Here is a 20315-nt window from a genome sequence, read left to right on the forward strand (position 1 = left end):
TCAACAGTAGTCCACTACCCTATAGACCCCGGTCAACAGTAGTCCACTACCCTATAGACCCTGGTCCACTACCCTGGTCAACAGTAGTCCACTACCCTGGTCAACAGTAGTCCACTACTCAGAGAATAGGGTGCCATTTTGAACACAGTAAATGAGTCTTAAGACTCCTCACCCATTTAGAGGTCAGACTGGAAGCACTGATGTTAAAGAAGGTGGCATGGGACTCCATGGCTACGGCTTTGGCCTGGGTAGAGGGACAAAACAGATCAATCATTATCATGAGAAAGAGGACTCCATTTCTACTGCTTTGGCCTGGGTAGAGGGACACAATAGATACATTTATTATCATGAGAAAGAGGCATAATGTCTTCAACATGCAGTCAACACCATGTGATGTCATTTGATGGTCACAAACGTTTGACTCACCAGCATGGTCTTTCCGTTGCCTGGGGGACCGAAGAGGAGCAGACCTCGTGCCGGGGATCTGAGACCAGTGAACAGCTAGAGGGGGACAAACACAACACTATAGACTGGAGTAGAGACAACACCACCATAGACTGGAGTAGAGACAACACCATAGACTGGAGTAGAGACAACACCACCATAGACTGGAGTAGAGACAACACCACCATAGACTGGAGTAGAGACAACACCACCATAGACTAGAGTAGAGACAACACCACCATAGACTGGAGTAGAGACAACACCACCATAGACTGGAGTAGCGACAACACCACCATAGACTGGAGTAGAGACAACACCACCATAGACTGGAGTAGCGACAACACCACCATAGACTGGAGTAGAGACAACACCACCATAGACCGGACTAGAGACAACACCATAGACTGGACTAGAGACAACACCATAGACTGGAGTAGAGACAACACCACCATAGACTGGAGTAGAGACAACACCACCATAGACTGGAGTAGAGACAACACCACCATAGACTGGACTAGAGACAACACCACTATAGACTGGAGTAGAGACAACACCACTATAGACAACACTATAGACTGGACTAGAGACAACAACACTATAGACTGGAGTAGAGACAACAACACTATAGACTGGAGTAGAGACAACAACACTATAGACTGGAGTAGAGACAACACTATAGACTGGAGTAGAGACAACACCATAGACTGGAGTAGAGACAACCCTATAGACTGTAGTAGAGACAACACCACCATAGACTGGACTAGAGACAGTGATTTGAAAGGCTGGTCATGGCTCACATCAACACCATTATCCCAGAAACCCTAGACCCACTCCAATTTGCATACCGCCCCAACAGATCCACAGATGATGTAATCTCTACTGCACTCCACACTGCCCTTTCCCACATGGACAAAAGGAATACCTATGTGAGAATGCTGTTCATTGACTACAGCTCAGCGTTCAACACCATAGTGCCCTCAAAGCTCATCACTAAGCTAAGGATCTGGGGACTAAACACCTCCCTCTGCAACTGGATCCTGGACTTACTGGTGGGCCGCCCCCAGGTGGTAAGGGTAGGTAGCAACACATTTGCCATGCTGAGTCCTCAACACGGAGGCCCCTCAGGGGTGCGTGCTCAGTCCCCTCCTGTACTCCTTGTTCACCCACGACTGCGAGGCCATGTACGACTCCAACACCATCATTAAGTTTACAGACGACACAACACTAGTAGGCCTGATCACGGACAACGACGAGACAGCCTATAAGGAGGAGGTCAGAGACCTGGCCGGGTGGTGCCAGAATAACAACCTATCCCTCAATGTAACCAAGACTAAGGAGATGATTGTGGACTACAGGAAAAGGAGCATGAGCAGCCCCCATTCTCATCGACGGGGCTGTAGTGGAGCAGGTTGGGAGCTTCAAATTCCTTTATGGGAAAACCATTTAAATCCATGAATGTTAATAACACAAAGTCCCCTGGTCTTCCGCTGAAATTGCCCTCAAATTCAATGGATGTGACTGACAAGAATAAACTGCTTGACATTGTTAATGAGGATTTTGCTAAAGCTGGGCATTTTTTTGACAATCATGTTGATCCAGTTGAAACAACGGAATCACTACTAAAGAGACTGTAGTGGAGCAGGTTGAGAGCTTCAAGTTCCTTGGTGTCCACATCACCAACAAACTAGAATGGTCCAAACACACCAAGACAGTCGGGAAGAGGGCACGACAAAACCTATTCCCCCTCAGGAGACTAAAAAGATTTGGCATGGGTCCTCCGATCCTCATAATGTTCTACAGCTGCACCATCAGAAATGTTCAGAAATTGCTCGGCCTCCGACCGCAAGGCACTACAGAGGGTAGTGTGTACAGCCCAGTACATCACTGGGGCGAAGCTGCCTGCCATCCAGGACTTCTACACCAGGCGGTGTCAGAGGAAGGCCCTAAAAATTGTCAAAGACCCCAGTCATAGACTGTTCTCTCTACTACCGCATGGCAACTAGTACCGGAGTGCCAAGTCCAGGACAAAAATGCTTCTCAACAGTTTTTACCCCCAAGCCCCAACACTCCTGAACAGGTAATCAAATGGCTAAACAGACTATTTGCATTGCCCCACCCCCCTCTTTACACTGCTGCTACTCTCTGTTAATCATATATGCACAGTCACTTTAACCATATCTACATGTACATACTACCTCAATCAGCCCGACTAACAGGTGTCTGTATATAGCCCCTCTACTGTCTGTAGCCCCTGTACTGTCTGTAGCCCCTCTACTGTCTGTAGCCCCTCTACTGTCTGTAGCCCCTCTACTGTCTGTAGCCCCTCTACTGTCTGTAGCCCCTCTACTGTCTGTAGCCCCTCTACTGTCTGTAGCCCCTCTACTGTCTGTAGCCCCTCTACTGTCTGTAGCCTCGCTACTGTATATAGCCTCGCTACTGTATATAGCCTCTACTGTATATAGCCTCGCTACTTTTATAGTCTCGCTACTGTATATAGCCCCTCTACTGTATATAGCCCCTCTACTGTATATAGCCCCTCTACTGTATATAGCCCCCCTACTGTATATAGCCCCTCTACTGTATATAGCCCCTCTACTGTATATAGCCCCTCTACTGTATATAGCCCCTCACTGTATATAGCCCCTCACTGTATATAGCCCCTCACTGTATATAGCCCCTCACTGTATATAGCCCCTCTACTGTATATAGCCCCTCTACTGTATATAGCCCCTCTACTGTATATAGCCCCTCTACTGTATATAGCCCCTCTACTGTATATAGCCTCCCTACTGTATATAGCCCCTCTACTGTATATAGCCCCTCTACTGTATATAGCCCCTCTACTGTATATAGCCCCTCACTGTATATAGCCCCTCTACTGTATATAGCCCCCCTACTGTATATAGCCTGGTTACTGTATATAGCCTCTACTGTATATAGCCTCTCTACTGTATATAGCCCCTCTACTGTATATAGCCCCCCTACTGTATATAGCCCCTACTGTATATAGCCTCTACTGTATATAGCCTCTACTGTATATAGCCTCTACTGTATATAGCCCCTCACTGTATATAGCCCCTCACTGTATATAGCCCCCCTACTGTATATAGCCCCTCTACTGTATATAGCCCCTCTACTGTATATAGCCTCTCTACTGTATATAGCCACTCTACTGTATATAGCCCCCCTACTGTATATAGCCCCTCACTGTATATAGCCCCTCTACTGTATATAGCCCCTCTACTGTATATAGCCCCTCTACTGTATATAGCCCCTCTACTGTATATAGCCCCTCTACTGTATATAGCCCCTCTACTGTATATAGCCCCTCTACTGTATATAGCCCCTCTACTGTATATAGCCCCTCTACTGTATATAGCCCCTCTACTGTATATAGCCTCTCTACTGTATATAGCCCCCCTACTGTATATAGCCCCCTACTGTATATAGCCCCCTACTGTATAGCCCCTCTACTGTATATAGCCCCTCTACTGTATATAGCCTCTCTACTGTATATAGCCCCTCTACTGTATATAGCCCCTCTACTGTATATAGCCCCTCTACTGTATATAGCCCCTCTACTGTATATAGCCCCTCTACTGTATATAGCCCCTCTACTGTATATAGCCTCTACTGTATATAGCCTCTACTGTATATAGCCTCTCTACTGTATATAGCCTCTACTGTATATAGCCTCTCTACTGTATATAGCCTCTACTGTATATAGCCTCTCTACTGTATATAGCCCCTCTACTGTATATAGCCTCTCTACTGTATATAGCCCCTACTGTATATAGCCCCTCGACTGTATATAGCCCCTCGACTGTATATAGCCCCTCGACTGTATATAGCCCCTCGACTGTATATAGCCCCTCGACTGTATATAGCCCCTCGACTGTATATAGCCCCTCGACTGTATATAGCGCCTCGACTGTATATAGCCCCTCGACTGTATATAGCCTCTCTACTGTATATAGCCTCTACTGTATATAGCCTCTACTGTATATAGCCTCTACTGTATATAGCCCCTCTACTGTATATAGCCCCTCTACTGTATATAGCCCCTCTACTGTATATAGCCCCTCTACTGTATATAGCCTCTCTACTGTATATAGCCTCTCTACTGTATATAGCCTCTCTACTGTATATAGCCTCTCCTGTATATAGCCTCTACTGTATATAGCCCCTCTACTGTATATAGCCCCTCTACTGTATATAGCCCCTCTACTGTATATAGCCCCTCTACTGTATATAGCCTCTCTACTGTATAGCCTCTACTGTATATAGCCCCTCTACTGTATATAGCCCCTCTACTGTATATAGCCCCTCTACTGTATATAGCCCCTCTACTGTATATAGCCCCTCTACTGTATATAGCCCCTCTACTGTATATAGCCCCTCTACTGTATATAGCCCCTCTACTGTATATAGCCCCTCTACTGTATATAGCCTCTACTGTATATAGCCTCTACTGTATATAGCCCCTACTGTATATAGCCCCTCTACTGTATATAGCCCCTCTACTGTATATAGCCCCTCTACTGTATATAGCCTCTCTACTGTATATAGCCTCTCCTGTATATAGCCTCTCTACTGTATATAGCCTCTACTGTATATAGCCTCTACTGTATATAGCCTCTACTGTATATAGCCTCTCTACTGTATATAGCCCCTCTACTGTATATAGCCCCTCTACTGTATATAGCCCCTCTACTGTATATAGCCCCTCTACTGTATATAGCCCCTCTACTGTATATAGCCCCTCTACTGTATATAGCCCCTCTACTGTATATAGCCCCTCTACTGTATATAGCCCCTCTACTGTATATAGCCCCTCTACTGTATATAGCCCCTCTACTGTATATAGCCCCTACTGTATATAGCCCCTACTGTATATAGCCCCTACTGTATATAGCCCCTACTGTATATAGCCCCTCTACTGTATATAGCCCCTCTACTGTATATAGCCCCTCTACTGTATATAGCCCCTCTACTGTATATAGCCTCTCCTGTATATAGCCTCTCTACTGTATATAGCCTCTCCTGTATATAGCCTCTCTACTGTATATAGCCTCTCTACTGTATATAGCCTCTACTGTATATAGCCTCTACTGTATATAGCCCCTCTACTGTATATAGCCCCTCTACTGTATATAGCCCCTCTACTGTATATAGCCCCTCTACTGTATATAGCCCCTCTACTGTATATAGCCCCTCTACTGTATATAGCCCCTCTACTGTATATAGCCCCTCTACTGTATATAACCTCTACTGTATATAACCTCTACTGTATATAACCTCTACTGTATATAACCTCTACTGTATATAACCTCTACTGTATATAACCTCTACTGTATATAGCCCCTCTACTGTATATAGCCCCTCTACTGTATATAGCCCCTCTACTGTATATAGCCCCTCTACTGTATATAGCCCCTCTACTGTATATAGCCTCTACTGTATATAGCCCCTACTGTATATAGCCCCTCTACTGTATATAGCCCCTCTACTGTATATAGCCCCTCTACTGTATATAGCCCCTCTACTGTATATAGCCCCTCTACTGTATATAGCACCTCTACTGTATATAGCCTCTCTACCGTATATAGCCTCTCTACCGTATATAGCCCCTCTACTGTATATAGCCCCTCTACTGTATATAGCGCCTCTACTGTATATAGCGCCTCTACTGTATATAGCCCCTCTACTGTATATAGCCCCTCTACTGTATATAGCCTCTCTACTGTATATAGCCTCTCTACTGTATATAGCCTCTCTACTGTATATAGTCTCTCTACTGTATATAACCTCTACTGTGTATAGCCTCCCTACTGTATATAGCCCCTCTACTGTATATAGCCTCTCTACTGTAATTATTCACTGTTATTTACTATTTTTTATTTCCTTACTTATCTATTGTTTACCTAATACCTTAAAAATGGCACTGTTGGTTAGGGGCTGTAAGTAAGCATTTCACTGTAAGGTCTACACCTGTTGTATACGGCGCACATGACAAATAAACTTTGATTTGTGTAGAGACAACAGACTGGACAAGAGACAGCAAGACAACTGTGAAGCCTGATTCCCACAATAGGGCCGACCTCAACTGTACTGTGCCCTGCTCGGGGATGTGTAAACAGACCAGATCGAAGAAGCTCAGCTTGGGTAGGTTTGACCCTCGAATGAGAATCAGGCATAACTGACAGACAGCAGCTCATAACACAGAGTAGAAAGCAAACGTGTTCACCTCAGGTCTGAGTGCAGGCAGGATAACTATCTCCTGAAGAGCTTGTTTAGCCAGCTCCTGACCCGCTATGTCTTCAAAGCTCACTGACGACCCACTGAAATACACACACACAATGTTTAAATGACTCCAGAACCCCAGCAGTCTCAATTACAGTCATGGGTTGTAAATACAGGAGAGCTAGAAACCCGCCGTAACAAAAGTATCAGTGTGTGTCGCCTCAAAGGTCGAAGAGATTGTCGTCCCCAAGATGTTCAACGTGTAATTTGATCCTGACTGCAGTCCACTGCGCTATCCACTATCATCGACTCTAGAATCCCTCCATTGAATGTGCTGAGGGTCTTCTCCGTCATAGCCTGGTCACACGTCTGTTAGTTCTGTATAGCAAACTCCCCAGACAATGACCAAAAGACTACGCGGATCGCTCCGGGGACCGGGCTACGCGGATCGCTCCGGGGATCGCTCCGGGGACCGGGCTACGCGGATCGCTCCGGGGACCGGGCTACGCGGATCGCTCCGGGGACCGGGCTACGCGGATCGCTCCGGGGACCGGGCTACGCGGATCGCTCCGGGGACCGGGCTACGCGGATCGCTCCGGGGACCGGGCTACGCGGATCGCTCCGGGGACCGGGCTACGCGGATCGCTCCGGGGACCGGGCTACGCGGATCGCTCCGGGGACCGGGCTACGCGGATCGCTCCGGGGACCGGGCTACGCGGATCGCTCCGGGGACCGGGCTACGCGGATAGCTCCGGGGACCGGGCTACACATATTGCTCATCTGTCCTACCCGTCTACGATTTCATTCAGTATGAAGCTGGCCAACTTGCTGTCCACATTCTTGAAGTTCTTCATATCCCTCTTCTGTGGTTCCTTCGATGCTGCTGGTCTACCATTCTGTCCTCTCCCTGCAGCCCGAGGGACAACCTTAGAGAGAACACTCCGTAAGTGCACAATATCATAGGACCATACAAATACACATAAAACAGGATACACTATGAGCAACAACGTCCCATTTGAAACAGCATTTAAGACAAATTACGACTCAGAAACGTTGTTTTCCGTAAACTGTTAGCGGGGAGGTTATAAAACTAGGACTAAATCATTTATGGGACTAGAGGGTAGGAGACGGGGACAGGACAAGGCCTGTATTTTAATGGGACCAGGGACAGGACAAGGCCTGTATTTTAATGGGACCAGGGACAGAGACAGGACAAGGCCTGTACTTTAATGGGACCAGGGACAGAGACAGGACAAGGCCTGTACTTTAATGGGACCAGGGACAGAGACAGGACAAGGCCTGTATTTTAATGGGACCAGGGACAGGACAAGGCCTGTACTTTAATGGGACCAGGGACAGGACAAGGCCTGTATTTTAATGGGACCAGGGACAGAGACAGGACAAGGCCTGTATTTTAATGGGACCAGGGACAGAGACAGGACAAGGCCTGTACTTTAATGGGACCAGGGACAGAGACAGGACAAGGCCTGTATTTTAATGGGACCAGGGACAGAGACAGGACAAGGCCTGTACTTTAATGGGACCAGGGACAGAGACAGGACAAGGCCTGTATTTTAATGGGACCAGGGACAGGGATAGGACAAGGCCTGTATTTTAATGGGACCAGGGACAGGGATAGGACAAGGCCTGTATTTTAATGGGACCAGGGACAGGACAAGGCCTGTATTTTAATGGGACCAGGGACAGGGATAGGACAAGGCCTGTACTTTAATGGGACCAGGGACAGAGACAGGACAAGGCCTGTATTTTAAATGGGACCAGGGACAGAGACAGGACAAGGCCTGTATTTTAATGGGACCAGGGACAGAGACAGGACAAGGCCTGTATTTTAATGGGACCAGGGACAGAGACAGGACAAGGCCTGTACTTTAATGGGACCAGGGACAGAGACAGGACAAGGCCTGTACTTTAATGGGACCAGGGACAGAGACAGGACAAGGCCTGTACTTTAATGGGACCAGGGACAGAGACAGGACAAGGCCTGTATTTTAAATGGGACCAGGGACAGAGACAGGACAAGGCCTGTATTTTAATGGGACCAGGGACAGAGACAGGACAAGGCCTGTATTTTAATGGGACCAGGGACAGAGACAGGACAAGGCCTGTATTTTAATGGGACCAGGGACAGAGACAGGACAAGGCCTGTATTTTAATGGGACCAGGGACAGAGACAGGACAAGGCCTGTATTTTAATGGGACCAGGGACAGAGACAGGACAAGGTCTGTATTTTAATGGGACCAGGGACAGAGACAGGACAAGGCCTGTACTTTAATGGGACCAGGGACAGAGACAGGACAAGGCCTGTACTTTAATGGGACCAGGGACAGAGATAGGACAAGGCCTGTACTTTAATGGGACCAGGGACAGAGACAGGACAAGGCCTGTACTTTAATGGGACCAGGGACAGAGACAGGACAAGGCCTGTATTTTAATGGGACCAGGGACAGGACAAGGCCTGTATTTTAATGGGACCAGGGACAGAGACAGGACAAGGCCTTTATTTTAATGGGACCAGAGACAGGACAAGGCCTGTACTTTAATGGGACCAGGGACAGAGATAGGACAAGGCCTGTACTTTAATGGGACCAGGGACAGAGACAGGACAAGGCCTGTACTTTAATGGGACCAGGGACAGAGACAGGACAAGGCCTGTACTTTAATGGGACCAGGGACAGGACAAGGCCTGTATTTTAATGGGACCAGGGACAGGACAAGGCCTGTACTTTAATGGGACCAGGGACAGGACAAGGCCTGTATTTTAATGGGACCAGGGACAGAGACAGGACAAGGCCTGTATTTTAATGGGACCAGGGACAGGGATAGGACAAGGCCTGTATTTTAATGGGACCAGGGACAGAGACAGGACAAGGCCTGCACTTTAATGGGACCAGGGAGAGAGACAGGACAAGGCCTGTACTTTAATGGGACCAGGGACAGAGACAGGACAAGGCCTGTATTTTAATGGGACCAGGGACAGAGACAGGACAAGGCCTGTACTTTAATGGGACCAGGGACAGAGACAGGACAAGGCCTGTATTTTAATGGGACCAGGGACAGAGACAGGACAAGGCCTGTATTTTAATGGGACCAGGGACAGGACAAGGCCTGTATTTTAATGGGACCAGGGACAGGACAAGGCCTGTATTTTAATGGGACCAGGGACAGAGACAGGACAAGGCCTGTACTTTAATGGGACCAGGGACAGAGACAGGACAAGGCCTGCACTTTAATGGGACCAGGGACAGGACAAGGCCTGTACTTTAATGGGACCAGGGACAGAGACAGGACAAGGCCTGTACTTTAATGGGACCAGGGACAGAGACAGGACAAGGCCTGTACTTTAATGGGACCAGGGACAGAGACAGGACAAGGCCTGTACTTTAATGGGACCAGGGACAGGACCTGTACCAGGGATACCTTGATATTGTTGGTCCTGCTTGAGCCAGTGCTTGCTGGCTTACTGTGTCCTGGTCCTGGTCCTGGCTTGTTCTTTGGACCAGTAGGCCTCACTGGAGGGGTAGGGAGATGGCCTGGTGGACTCTGAGGGCTGTGGCTCGTTTTAGACGCCAATGTACCTTCTGTGGCGAGAGACAGAGAGAGAGACAGAGAGAGAGAGACAGAGAGGACAGAGGGTGAGAGAGAGAAGACGGAGAGAGAGAGGACGGAGAGAGAGGACGGAGAGAGAGGATGGTGAGAGAGAGGACAGAGAGAAAGGTTGAGAGAGAAAGGATGGAGAGAGACAGAGGGTGTGAGAGAGAGGGTGTGAGAGAGAGAGGGTGAGAGAGAGAGAGGACGGAGAGAGACCGAGGGTGAGAGAGAGAGGACGGAGAGAGAGGATGGTGAGAGAGAGAGGACGGAGAGAGACAGAGGACGGAGAGAGACAGAGGGTGAGAGAGAGAGGATGGAGAGAGAGAGGATGGAGAGAGACAGAGGGTGAGAGAGAGAGGATGGAGAGAGACCGAGGGTGAGAGAGAGTAAGCGAGAATGGAGAGAGAGACCCTACAAGGTTAAATTTTAAAAAACAAAAACATTAGTAATATAACAATTTGCAAATTGCTAAAACACATAGCTGCTAATATAACAATTGAAATGTCAATCTATTTTAAACCTTTTTGAGTGAGAAGTACTGATCTTAGTCAGGGATTTATTTACAACACAAATCTGTGTAGCTCAAAATCTAAGTGTGGCATCACTTCAAAGTGTTATGAGAGAAGACTGCAGCATGCCTCATATATTACCAGTATGGGAAGTCATCATGAAGACTGCAGCATGCCTCATATATTACCAGTATGGGAAGTCATCATGAAGACTGCAGCATGCCTCATATATTACCAGTATGGGAAGTCATCATGAAGACTGCAGCATGCCTCATATATTACCAGAATGGGAAGTCATCATGAAGACTGCAGCATGCCTCATATATTACCAGTATGGGAAGTCATCATGAAGACTGCAGCATGCCTCATATATTACCAGTATGGGAAGTCATCATGAAGACTGCACAATGCCTCATATATTACCAGAATGGGAAGTCATCATGAAGATTGCAGCATGTCTCATATATTACCAGAATGGGAAGTCATCATGAAGACTGCAGCATGCCTCATATATTACCAGAATGGGAAGTCATCATGAAGACTGCAGCATGCCTCATATATTACCAGAATGGGAAGTCATCATGAAGACTGCAGCATGCCTCATATATTACCAGAATGGGAAGTCATCATGAAGACTGCAGCATGCCTCATATATTACCAGTATGGTAAGTCATCATGAAGACTGCAGCATGCCTCATATATTACCAGTATGGAAAGTCATCATGAAGACTGCAGCATGCCTCATATATTACCAGTATGGGAAGTCATCATGAAGACTGCAGCATGCCTCATATATTACCAGTATGGTAAGTCATCATGAAGACTGCAGCATGCCTCATATATTACCAGTATGGTAAGTCATCATGAAGACTGCAGCATGCCTCATATATTACCAGAATGGGAAGTCATCATGAAGACTGCAGCATGCCTCATATATTACCAGTATGGGAAGTCATCATGATGTGATACAATCTAAAACAACGTTCTCAACATCGTCAGAGAGCTGACCTAGAAGAGCGAGTCGGTCCTTTGCCATGGTGAGATTGTTGATCATCTTAGTTTGAAGCCTCTTCGAACGATCACAATGTTCTCCTAAAGTGAAAGTGAAAGACAGCGAAACGCGGTCACTGGCCAACGGCCACAACGCAAAACAACCTCATATTAACTTGAAAGACAATGAGGTAGGAATTAGTTTACCTTGTCCTGTGACTTCAATAGCAATCCCCCTTTGAAGCTCTGCAATGCCTTTCTGATACCACTGTACTGCCTCCTCCTTAACACCTGCCATAACAAACCCACAGGCTCAGTCACAGAGAGTGAGAGAGTAGACAGACAGACACTCCCAGTGAGCCATTGCAAAGCCACACAACATGTACGATTGGCTTCGATGCAACCAAGAGTTTTGACATTGTAAAACTCTCTTGGTTTCATTGAAGCTACTAATGTGTGATAAACATATCAAATATATATATATATATATATATATATATATATATATTTTAAGATAAGGAGATGCATTCAACCTTTGTCATCTTCATCGATCTTTAGTGCCACGGATATGTATTCAAATGCTCGTTTATGGTAGTTTCTAATGATTTCTCCGTTGTCGTTGCTGTCCCCCGCCCTAACTTTGGCCGACATGGTAGTGAAATAATTTACAACTAGTTACAGTCGCTAGCTACATCAGAATCTCAAATACAGGAGTAAACAGAGAGATCTAAACACCAGAAAAGGGCGTCCGCGAACTCAGCAATGTATTATTGTATCTCTAACCATTTTCATATCCGACAGATGATCGTAAACGTGTCTATTTTTACAATAATATCAAAACCAATGCAGAGACCCAGTCCACACAGTTCCAAGACATCGGTGTTTTGTTGAAACAGGAAGTTGGCGTTACGCATGCGTGGAACTAGCGCACTTGTCGAACATTTAAACAAGATCCTAAATACGGTAATAAGTGTATAGACGCAAATATAATGTAATACGGTCACGTAAATCGATACGCACTGACAGTAGATAAATAGGGTGGAAGTTTACCGTGGCATACCAAAAGTTATGTAATATTCGTTTTTTTATTTTAGAAATAACAGGGGAAGATGCGAAGCGAGAGGGATAACTGGACACAAAATCTGTCATCTCCAGGTGCACTTTTTCCCCCGCTCAACAAGCGGCGAGTTTTGTATGCAGGTCAATGAGTGTCGCGTTTGGTTAATTAAACACAATTGAATGGTTTATTTGTTACTTGTGTCTTATTTAATCGAATAAACGTGTCGTAATGTTTAGGTTCTTACGAGTGTACTGATATATAAGTAGGACAAGTGACATCCCGCCAACTTTGAGGGGAGAAAAACACTTAAATCGGAGTTGTTCAAGCGCATATCTGCCCTCTCATTGGTCCCACCTGATCTTGCGTCCTCCCGACTGCCTTCCATTTCTGAAGACATTTATTTTCATTGTTTGAACGGTCACTTGAGCATCTGGTCATACATCATAGATCATCTGTGGCTCTGCGTTCAGAAATGTCAGTACTATCCCTTTAAATGTCGCATTTCCGGGTTTTGGATAGCCAATCAGAGCGCCTTATTTTCTGACGCCTGCTCAGTTATCTCTCCACCGCTGTAGTTGTTTCGGCGGCGACATCAATTTAGGAAACCAACGTAAACCATGGCAGAAGGTAACCAAAAATACGATTATACGAATATCTAACGCCTAAGATCACGTAGAAAATATTTATTTTGCAGCCAGTTTCAGATTTATAAGCGTTTTTGGAAACCGTAGATTAGAGACCACGTCGAGTAGCTAGCGAGCTAACATTAGCTAGCTCGTAGTTGGTGACTTGTCCATTGTTGGGGAGTAATTAACAATTTAACGTTACATGTATATAGAAAGAAAATATAAGCTAAATCATTTCGAAGATTTTACTGTTACAGTTCATATCAGGAAATCAGTCAATGTAAATAAATCGGGCATTAATATATGGCTTTAAAGATGAAAGGGAATACAGATTCCTAATATCTGTTGGTCAGATACCTTAGAAGGACAAAAAATGAGGACAAAAAAAAGTAGGGTCTTGGATCAGAACCAGTCAGTATCTGGTGTGACCACCATTTGCCTCATGCAGCGCAACACATCACCTCGTTTGTATAGAGTGGATGAATCTGTTGATTGTGGCCTGTGGACTGTTGTCCCACTCGTCTTCAATGGCTGTGTAAAGTTGCTGGCATTTTGACTTTCATATTAAGAATGTGACGAAAATAGCTTTTTACCACCTGAGGAACATTGCCACGGTGCAGCCGTTTCTCTCTCAGGCTGATACAGAGAGACTCATCGCTTTAATTACAAGCAGGCTTGACTTCTGTAATGGTCTCCTGTCTGGTCTACTCATGTAAGCCATTGGTCAACTGCAAAACATACAGAATGCTGCAGCACGGGTACTGACCAAGACCAGATGGAGAGGACACATTACACCGGTGTTAAGGTCTCTGCACTGGCTGCCTGAGAGTGTTAGAATTCATTTTAGGATTCCACTATTGGTTTTTAAATCAATCCACCATTGTGCAACTCAATACCTAGCAGACATGCTTTATGTTATGTACCCAGTAGGTCCCTCAGATCCTCTGGCCTGTTAACTATCCTGAAGCCCAGGACCAAGAGGCATGGAGAGACAGCCTTTAGTTATTACGCCCCCAGCCTCTGGAACGGCCTGCCAGAGAACCTGAGGGGGACCAAGAGGCATGGAGAGACAGCCTTTAGTTATTACGCCCCCAGCCTCTGGAACGGCCTGCCAGAGAACCTGAGGGGGCCTGAAACTGGACATATTTAGAAGAGATCTTAAAACACACCTTTTTTTAGATTTGCTTTACCTTACGGTGCTTTTTAGTAGTTCCATTTTTGTTATTCTTTAGTTTTTTTTTATCCTCTGTTGTGTAGTAAATATTTATGTTTTTATTTTTATTTATTTTTAATTTCCTGAGGTAACTTTAGTTCAGTAAACTATATTTTTTATGAAGGATTGCTTTAGTGTAGCTTAACTTCCTCCAGTGTGAAGTAATTTCATTCCCCGCCATCATCATGTTCAGCTTCCCCAACCCCCCCGCCGTCATGTTCAGCTTCCCCAACCCCCCCCGCCGTCATGTTCAGCTTCCCCAACCCCCCCCCGCCGTCATGTTCAGCTTCCCCAACCCCCCCCCGCCGTCATGTTCAGCTTCCCCAACCCCCCCCCGCCGTCATGTTCAGCTTCCCCAACCCCCCCGCCGTCATGTTCAGCTTCCCCAACCCCCCCGCCGTCATGTTCAGCTTCCCCAACCCCGCCATCATGTTCAGCTTCCCCAACCCCGCCATCATGTTCAGCTTCCCCAACCCCGCCGTCATGTTCAGCTTCCCCAACCCCGCCGTCATGTTCAGCTTCCCCAACCCCGCCGTCGCGTTCAGCTGGTTGGTTGCTTTGACATCCTAGATCAGAACGGAGACCAATGTTATCGTTGAAATAGAATAGCTATGTCACTTTGTTTCAAGCCCTGACTTTGATACCTGATCAACATCTTTGCCTTTTTACTCACATTGTGTTTTGTTGACATTCAGATCACACAGGCATGGACCAGAGCAGGGAGAGCCATACAGCTGTAAGTCACTGTACTGTGTGTTGAATCAGAGTCTGGGCTTACAGGAGACATGGAACATTCTCTTTTAAACCCACAAATCAGCCGTTCAACTTGCCATTCACCACATTTTCAAGCTTAATAAATGTCAAAATACATACAAAGAATGTAGTTTCGCTGAACAACTAACGTCATTGCAGCCGGTGTGTACTCCCACAAAAGGCTTCCATAAAAAGTTACATGGGCCCGGGGAAAATACCTTGTCTGGAAAAATTCAAAGTATTATTTTTGACCAAGTGTGCATGTGTCCAAATCCACCTCTTCTGCACCTCCAATAAAAAATGACTCATTACTGCCACCTACAGGTCGGCTGATCCAGCAGCAGGAAAGGTCATTGGGGTTTTATCACCTACAACAACAGTGTTTTTACGTCACAACAATCTGTTTCAGCCGAGCTAAATGTAATAATATTTTATGTAAGTAGATTTAGTTGACACATTTTACGTAGGATTTATTCAGTAGACACTAGGATACATGTTTACAGTGATTGTATGTTTCTACATGGGATTTATTCAGTAGACACTAGGATACATATTTACAGTGATTGTATGTTTCTACATGGGATTTATTCAGTAGACACTAGGATACATATTTACAGTGATTGTATGTTTCTACATGGGATTTATTCAGTAGACACTAGGATACATGTTTACAGTGATTGTATATTTCTAGATGGGATTTATTCAGTAGACACTAGGATACATGTTTACAGTGATTGTATATTTCTAGATGGGATTTATTCAGTAGACACTAGGATACATGTTTACAGTGATTGTATGTTTCTCGATGGGATTTATTCAGTAGACACTAGGATACATGTTTACAGTGATTGTATGTTTCTACATGGGATTTATTCAGTAGACACTAGGATACATATTTACAGTGATTGTATGTTTCTACATGGGATTTATTCAGTAGACACTAGGATACATGTTTACAGTGATTGTATGTTTCTACATGGGATTTATTCACTAGACACTAGGATACATATTTACAGTGATTGTATATTTCTACATGGGATTTATTCAGTAGACACTAGGATACATGTTTACAGTGATTGTATGTTTCTACATGGGATTTATTCAGTAGACACTAGGATACATATTTACAGTGATTGTATATTTCTAGATGGGATTTATTCAGTAGACACTAGGATACATATTTACAGTGATTGTATATTTCTAGATGGGATTTATTCAGTAGACACTAGGATACATATTTACAGTGATTGTATATTTCTACATGGGATTTATTCAGTAGACACTAGGATACATGTTTACAGTGATTGTATATTTCTAGATGGGATTTATTCACTAGACACTAGGATACATGTTTACAGTGATTGTATATTTCTACATGGGATTTATTCAGTAGACACTAGGATACATATTTACAGTGATTGTATGTTTCTAGATGGGATTTATTCAGTAGACACTAGGAAACATGTTTACAGTGATTGTATGTTTCTAGATGGGATTTATTCACTAGACACTAGGATACATGTTTACAGTGATTGTATGTTTCTAGATGGGATTTATTCACTAGACACTAGGATACATGTTTACAGTGATTGTATGTTTCTAGATGGGATTTATTCACTAGACACTAGGATACATGTTTACAGTGATTGTATGTTTCTACATGGGATTTATTCAGTAGACACTAGGATACATATTTACAGTGATTGTATATTTCTACATGGGATTTATTCAGTAGACACTAGGATACATATTTACAGTGATTGTATGTTTCTACATGGGATTTATTCAGTAGACACTAGGATACATGTTTACAGTGATTGTATATTTCTAGATGGGATTTATTCAGTAGACACTAGGATACATGTTTACAGTGATTGTATGTTTCTACATGGGATTTATTCAGTAGACACTAGGATACATGTTTACAGTGATTGTATGTTTCTACATGGGATTTATTCAGTAGACACTAGGATACATGTTTACAGTGATTGTATATTTCTACATGGGATTTATTCAGTAGACACTAGGATACATATTTACAGTGATTGTATATTTCTACATGGGATTTATTCAGTAGACACTAGGATACATGTTTACAGTGATTGTATGTTTCTACATGGGATTTATTCAGTGTATTTTAATCATATGACTAATATTGCAAGAGAGGCAGAAGAGGTGGATTTGACGGATGGTCAAATACAATACTCATATTCTTTCCAGACAAGACAATTTTCCAGTTGCCTTGTAACTTTTTATTTAAACCTGTTTTGGATGTACATACTGACAGTAATGACGATAGTTGCTCAGCGAACCTCTTCTTCGAACATATTTTGACATGGCTAAACCTGAAAAGCTGGTGAATGGTAAGTTGAATGGATGCTTCTTGGGTTTAAAGGAGAATCGTCATATTTAACGTCTCCTGTAAGCCCAGATGCTGGTGTGTGTGTGTGTGTGTGTGTGAGACTGTTTTAGGGAAATATTAGCCTCTGCTACAGTGTTTCACCTCAAAGTGAATGAAGCCTTGAACTGAGGTTAGGAAAATATTAGCCCATGTTATAGACCAATGTTACTGTTTAATAATAACTACTGTCTACATGATGGTGAAGCTAGGGAACTATTAACACATGTTATAGACATCGATCATACTGTATACTGTCTGCACTAACTTGTGAAGCTAGGGAAATGCAGGCTGACATGCTTCTACATTACTCCTCCCCTCCAGAAGATGGAGGATACCGAGAGGTCCAACACGGAGAAGTCGTCTAAACAGAAAGTGGATCTTCAGTCTCTCCCAACACGGGCATATCTGGACCAGACTGTTGTGCCAGTCCTTCTACAGGGGCTCTCTGTGTTAGCCAAAGAACGGTGGGCTTAAATAAATCACATTTTTATAAAGTTATTTATTATTTTTATTTTTTTTACGTCAAAGTGCTTTACAGATACCCAGCCTAAAACCTGAAAGAGCCAGCAATGCGGAGGCAGAAGCACAATGGCTAGGGGGAAAAGTCCCTAGAAGGCAGGAACCTAGGAAGAAAAATAGACGAACCCAGGCACCAATACATTTTATTTAACCAGGTAGGCTAGTTGAGAACAAGTTCTCATTTACAACTGAGACCTGGCCAAGATAAAGCAAAGCAGTTTGACACGTACAACAACAGAGTTACACATGGTGTAAACAAACACAATCAATAATACAGTAGATCTATATACAGCTTGTGCAGATGAGGTAGGATAAGAGAGGTAAGGAAATAAATAGACTATGGTGGTGAAGTAATTACAATATAGCAATTAAACACTGGAATGGTAGGATGTACAGAAGACGAATGTGCAAGTAGAGATACTGGGGTGCAAAGGAGCTAGATAGATAGATAAATAAATACAGTATGGGGATGAGGTAGATTGGATGGACATGTCCTTTCCCTGTCTTTTATGCTGTATAACCCCAGTCTCACAACATCAGCCTGTGTTGTGTGGTCAGGCTGGGCACTGAAATGAAGAATAGATACCCGCACACTGAATAATGCCCTCGTTGTTTTTATTGAACACTATGCCAAATAAAACAACACATTTCAGTTTCTGTATAATGGACCAATAAAGATTTTGTATCGTGTTATTTACGTTTTATTTGATGACTGATTTTTGTATTAATCCTAGCTCTTCTCCTCTTCTAGGCCTCATAATCCCATTGAATTTCTAGCTGCACATCTCCACCAGAACCAGTTTCAATATGAGGACCGCATCTAACCCCTCTGACGAAACTACACTGCTCGACTTATCAGAGACAAGCTGTGTGTTTTCATTTAGCATCTGAATTGTAACGTTTTTTTTATTTTTTGTCCTATACTGTATGTACCGGCTGGAGTATACTGATTTCTTATTATTTTCTATCATACATGTTTGTTGAACAAACACTTGTTTTTGTTTGTTTCTGTAATTGACTGTACGTGTTAGTGTTACTTCCCCACATATTCCCATTAAACACCCATGACTGATATCAAATGTCTGATATTCTGATTCAGAACATTCTGCATTCATAAGAGAACCAAATATCACAGTCATGGTAAGAAAAACTTAAATCGTGTAAAGTAACGATCAGCTAAATCATTGCTCGTAAGCAGTGCTTGACTTGGGTTGAAATAAGTTCAGGAGCTGTCATTTCCCAAATCTGTTCACTGAAATTCACAAATGACATTATGCTATATAGAAACCTCTGATAATTCACTGTTAAGGGTTCATACACATTTTCCATTACTTCTCAAATTACTTTTAACCACGTTTTCATTATAGCCTGGAAAAGTAAGCATTATTGACATTTTGAAGGCTGCTGTGTCTGATTCCCATGTAGGCCTACCATCTCCTGTCGTTGTGCCCTTGTCAACATGTGGTCAACCCTCCATCTGGAGAGCTCCTGTTTAGTGAAGGCTTGGCTTTTGATCCAACCCTGAAACACCCAAGTCTGCCCAAGGTCCTGTTGAGCAGCTGATGTTTAGGCTACAATGTGGTTAGAGCAGGGCTTGAACAAAAACCTGCACACCCAGTAGCTATCCTGGAGGATGGTTGCCACCCTTGATATAAAATATTACAACCATATTATTCCCTCATTCAATGAATCAGGGGATCAAATGGATAAGGTCAGCTACTTTAGAGCCAGGAACTGTATCTAACTAGACATGTTCACATACAGTATATAGTATGCTCTAATATACACGTTCCAGGGGAGATCTATGCACAGCAAATTATTTGTCCATTAGGCTATTCTTATATTTTTGAACCTTATCGAATATACATGGCTACTGTTTAATTGAGGGGAAGCCCAGCTTTCCAACGGTACATATTTATTTAGGCTATCTACTGTGCCGGCAGAAAG

At 44.1% G+C, this 20315-nt stretch overlaps 2 protein-coding genes across 3 annotated transcripts in view; one reads left to right on the plus strand and one right to left on the minus strand.

Moving 5' to 3' along the window:
- Nucleotides 1-12707, minus strand: part of LOC109881287 (spastin) — a 29297-nt gene extending 16590 nt beyond the window's left edge. Inside the window, exons 1-8 of the mRNA XM_031799141.1 lie at nt 12330-12707; nt 12004-12087; nt 11815-11898; nt 10127-10287; nt 7477-7613; nt 6692-6785; nt 427-501; nt 173-244 (exon numbers count right to left, since the gene is read on the minus strand). Coding sequence (XP_031655001.1) covers nt 173-244; nt 427-501; nt 6692-6785; nt 7477-7613; nt 10127-10287; nt 11815-11898; nt 12004-12087; nt 12330-12447 — 825 coding nt within the window. The 5' untranslated portion in view covers nt 12448-12707. The remainder of the gene's footprint in view (nt 1-172; nt 245-426; nt 502-6691; nt 6786-7476; nt 7614-10126; nt 10288-11814; nt 11899-12003; nt 12088-12329) is intronic.
- A 647-nt stretch (nt 12708-13354) lies between these two features.
- Nucleotides 13355-19442, plus strand: LOC109881288 (protein dpy-30 homolog). 2 transcript variants are annotated; one of them, XM_020473449.2, is made up of 4 exons: nt 13355-13483; nt 15391-15431; nt 18174-18313; nt 19120-19442. In XM_020473449.2, exons 1-4 carry the CDS (start codon nt 13474-13476, stop codon nt 19190-19192), a joined length of 264 nt encoding a protein of 87 aa, XP_020329038.1. In that variant the 5' UTR covers nt 13355-13473; the 3' UTR covers nt 19193-19442. The 2 variants fall into 2 exon arrangements, with proteins under 2 accessions (XP_020329038.1, XP_020329037.1); XM_020473448.2 differs by having other exon boundaries at nt 13357-13483; nt 18171-18313.
- Nucleotides 19443-20315: the final 873 nt, after the last annotated feature.

Source organism: Oncorhynchus kisutch, linkage group LG20 (genome assembly GCF_002021735.2).
Source record: "Oncorhynchus kisutch isolate 150728-3 linkage group LG20, Okis_V2, whole genome shotgun sequence".
Classification (NCBI taxonomy): Eukaryota; Metazoa; Chordata; class Actinopteri; order Salmoniformes; family Salmonidae; genus Oncorhynchus; species Oncorhynchus kisutch.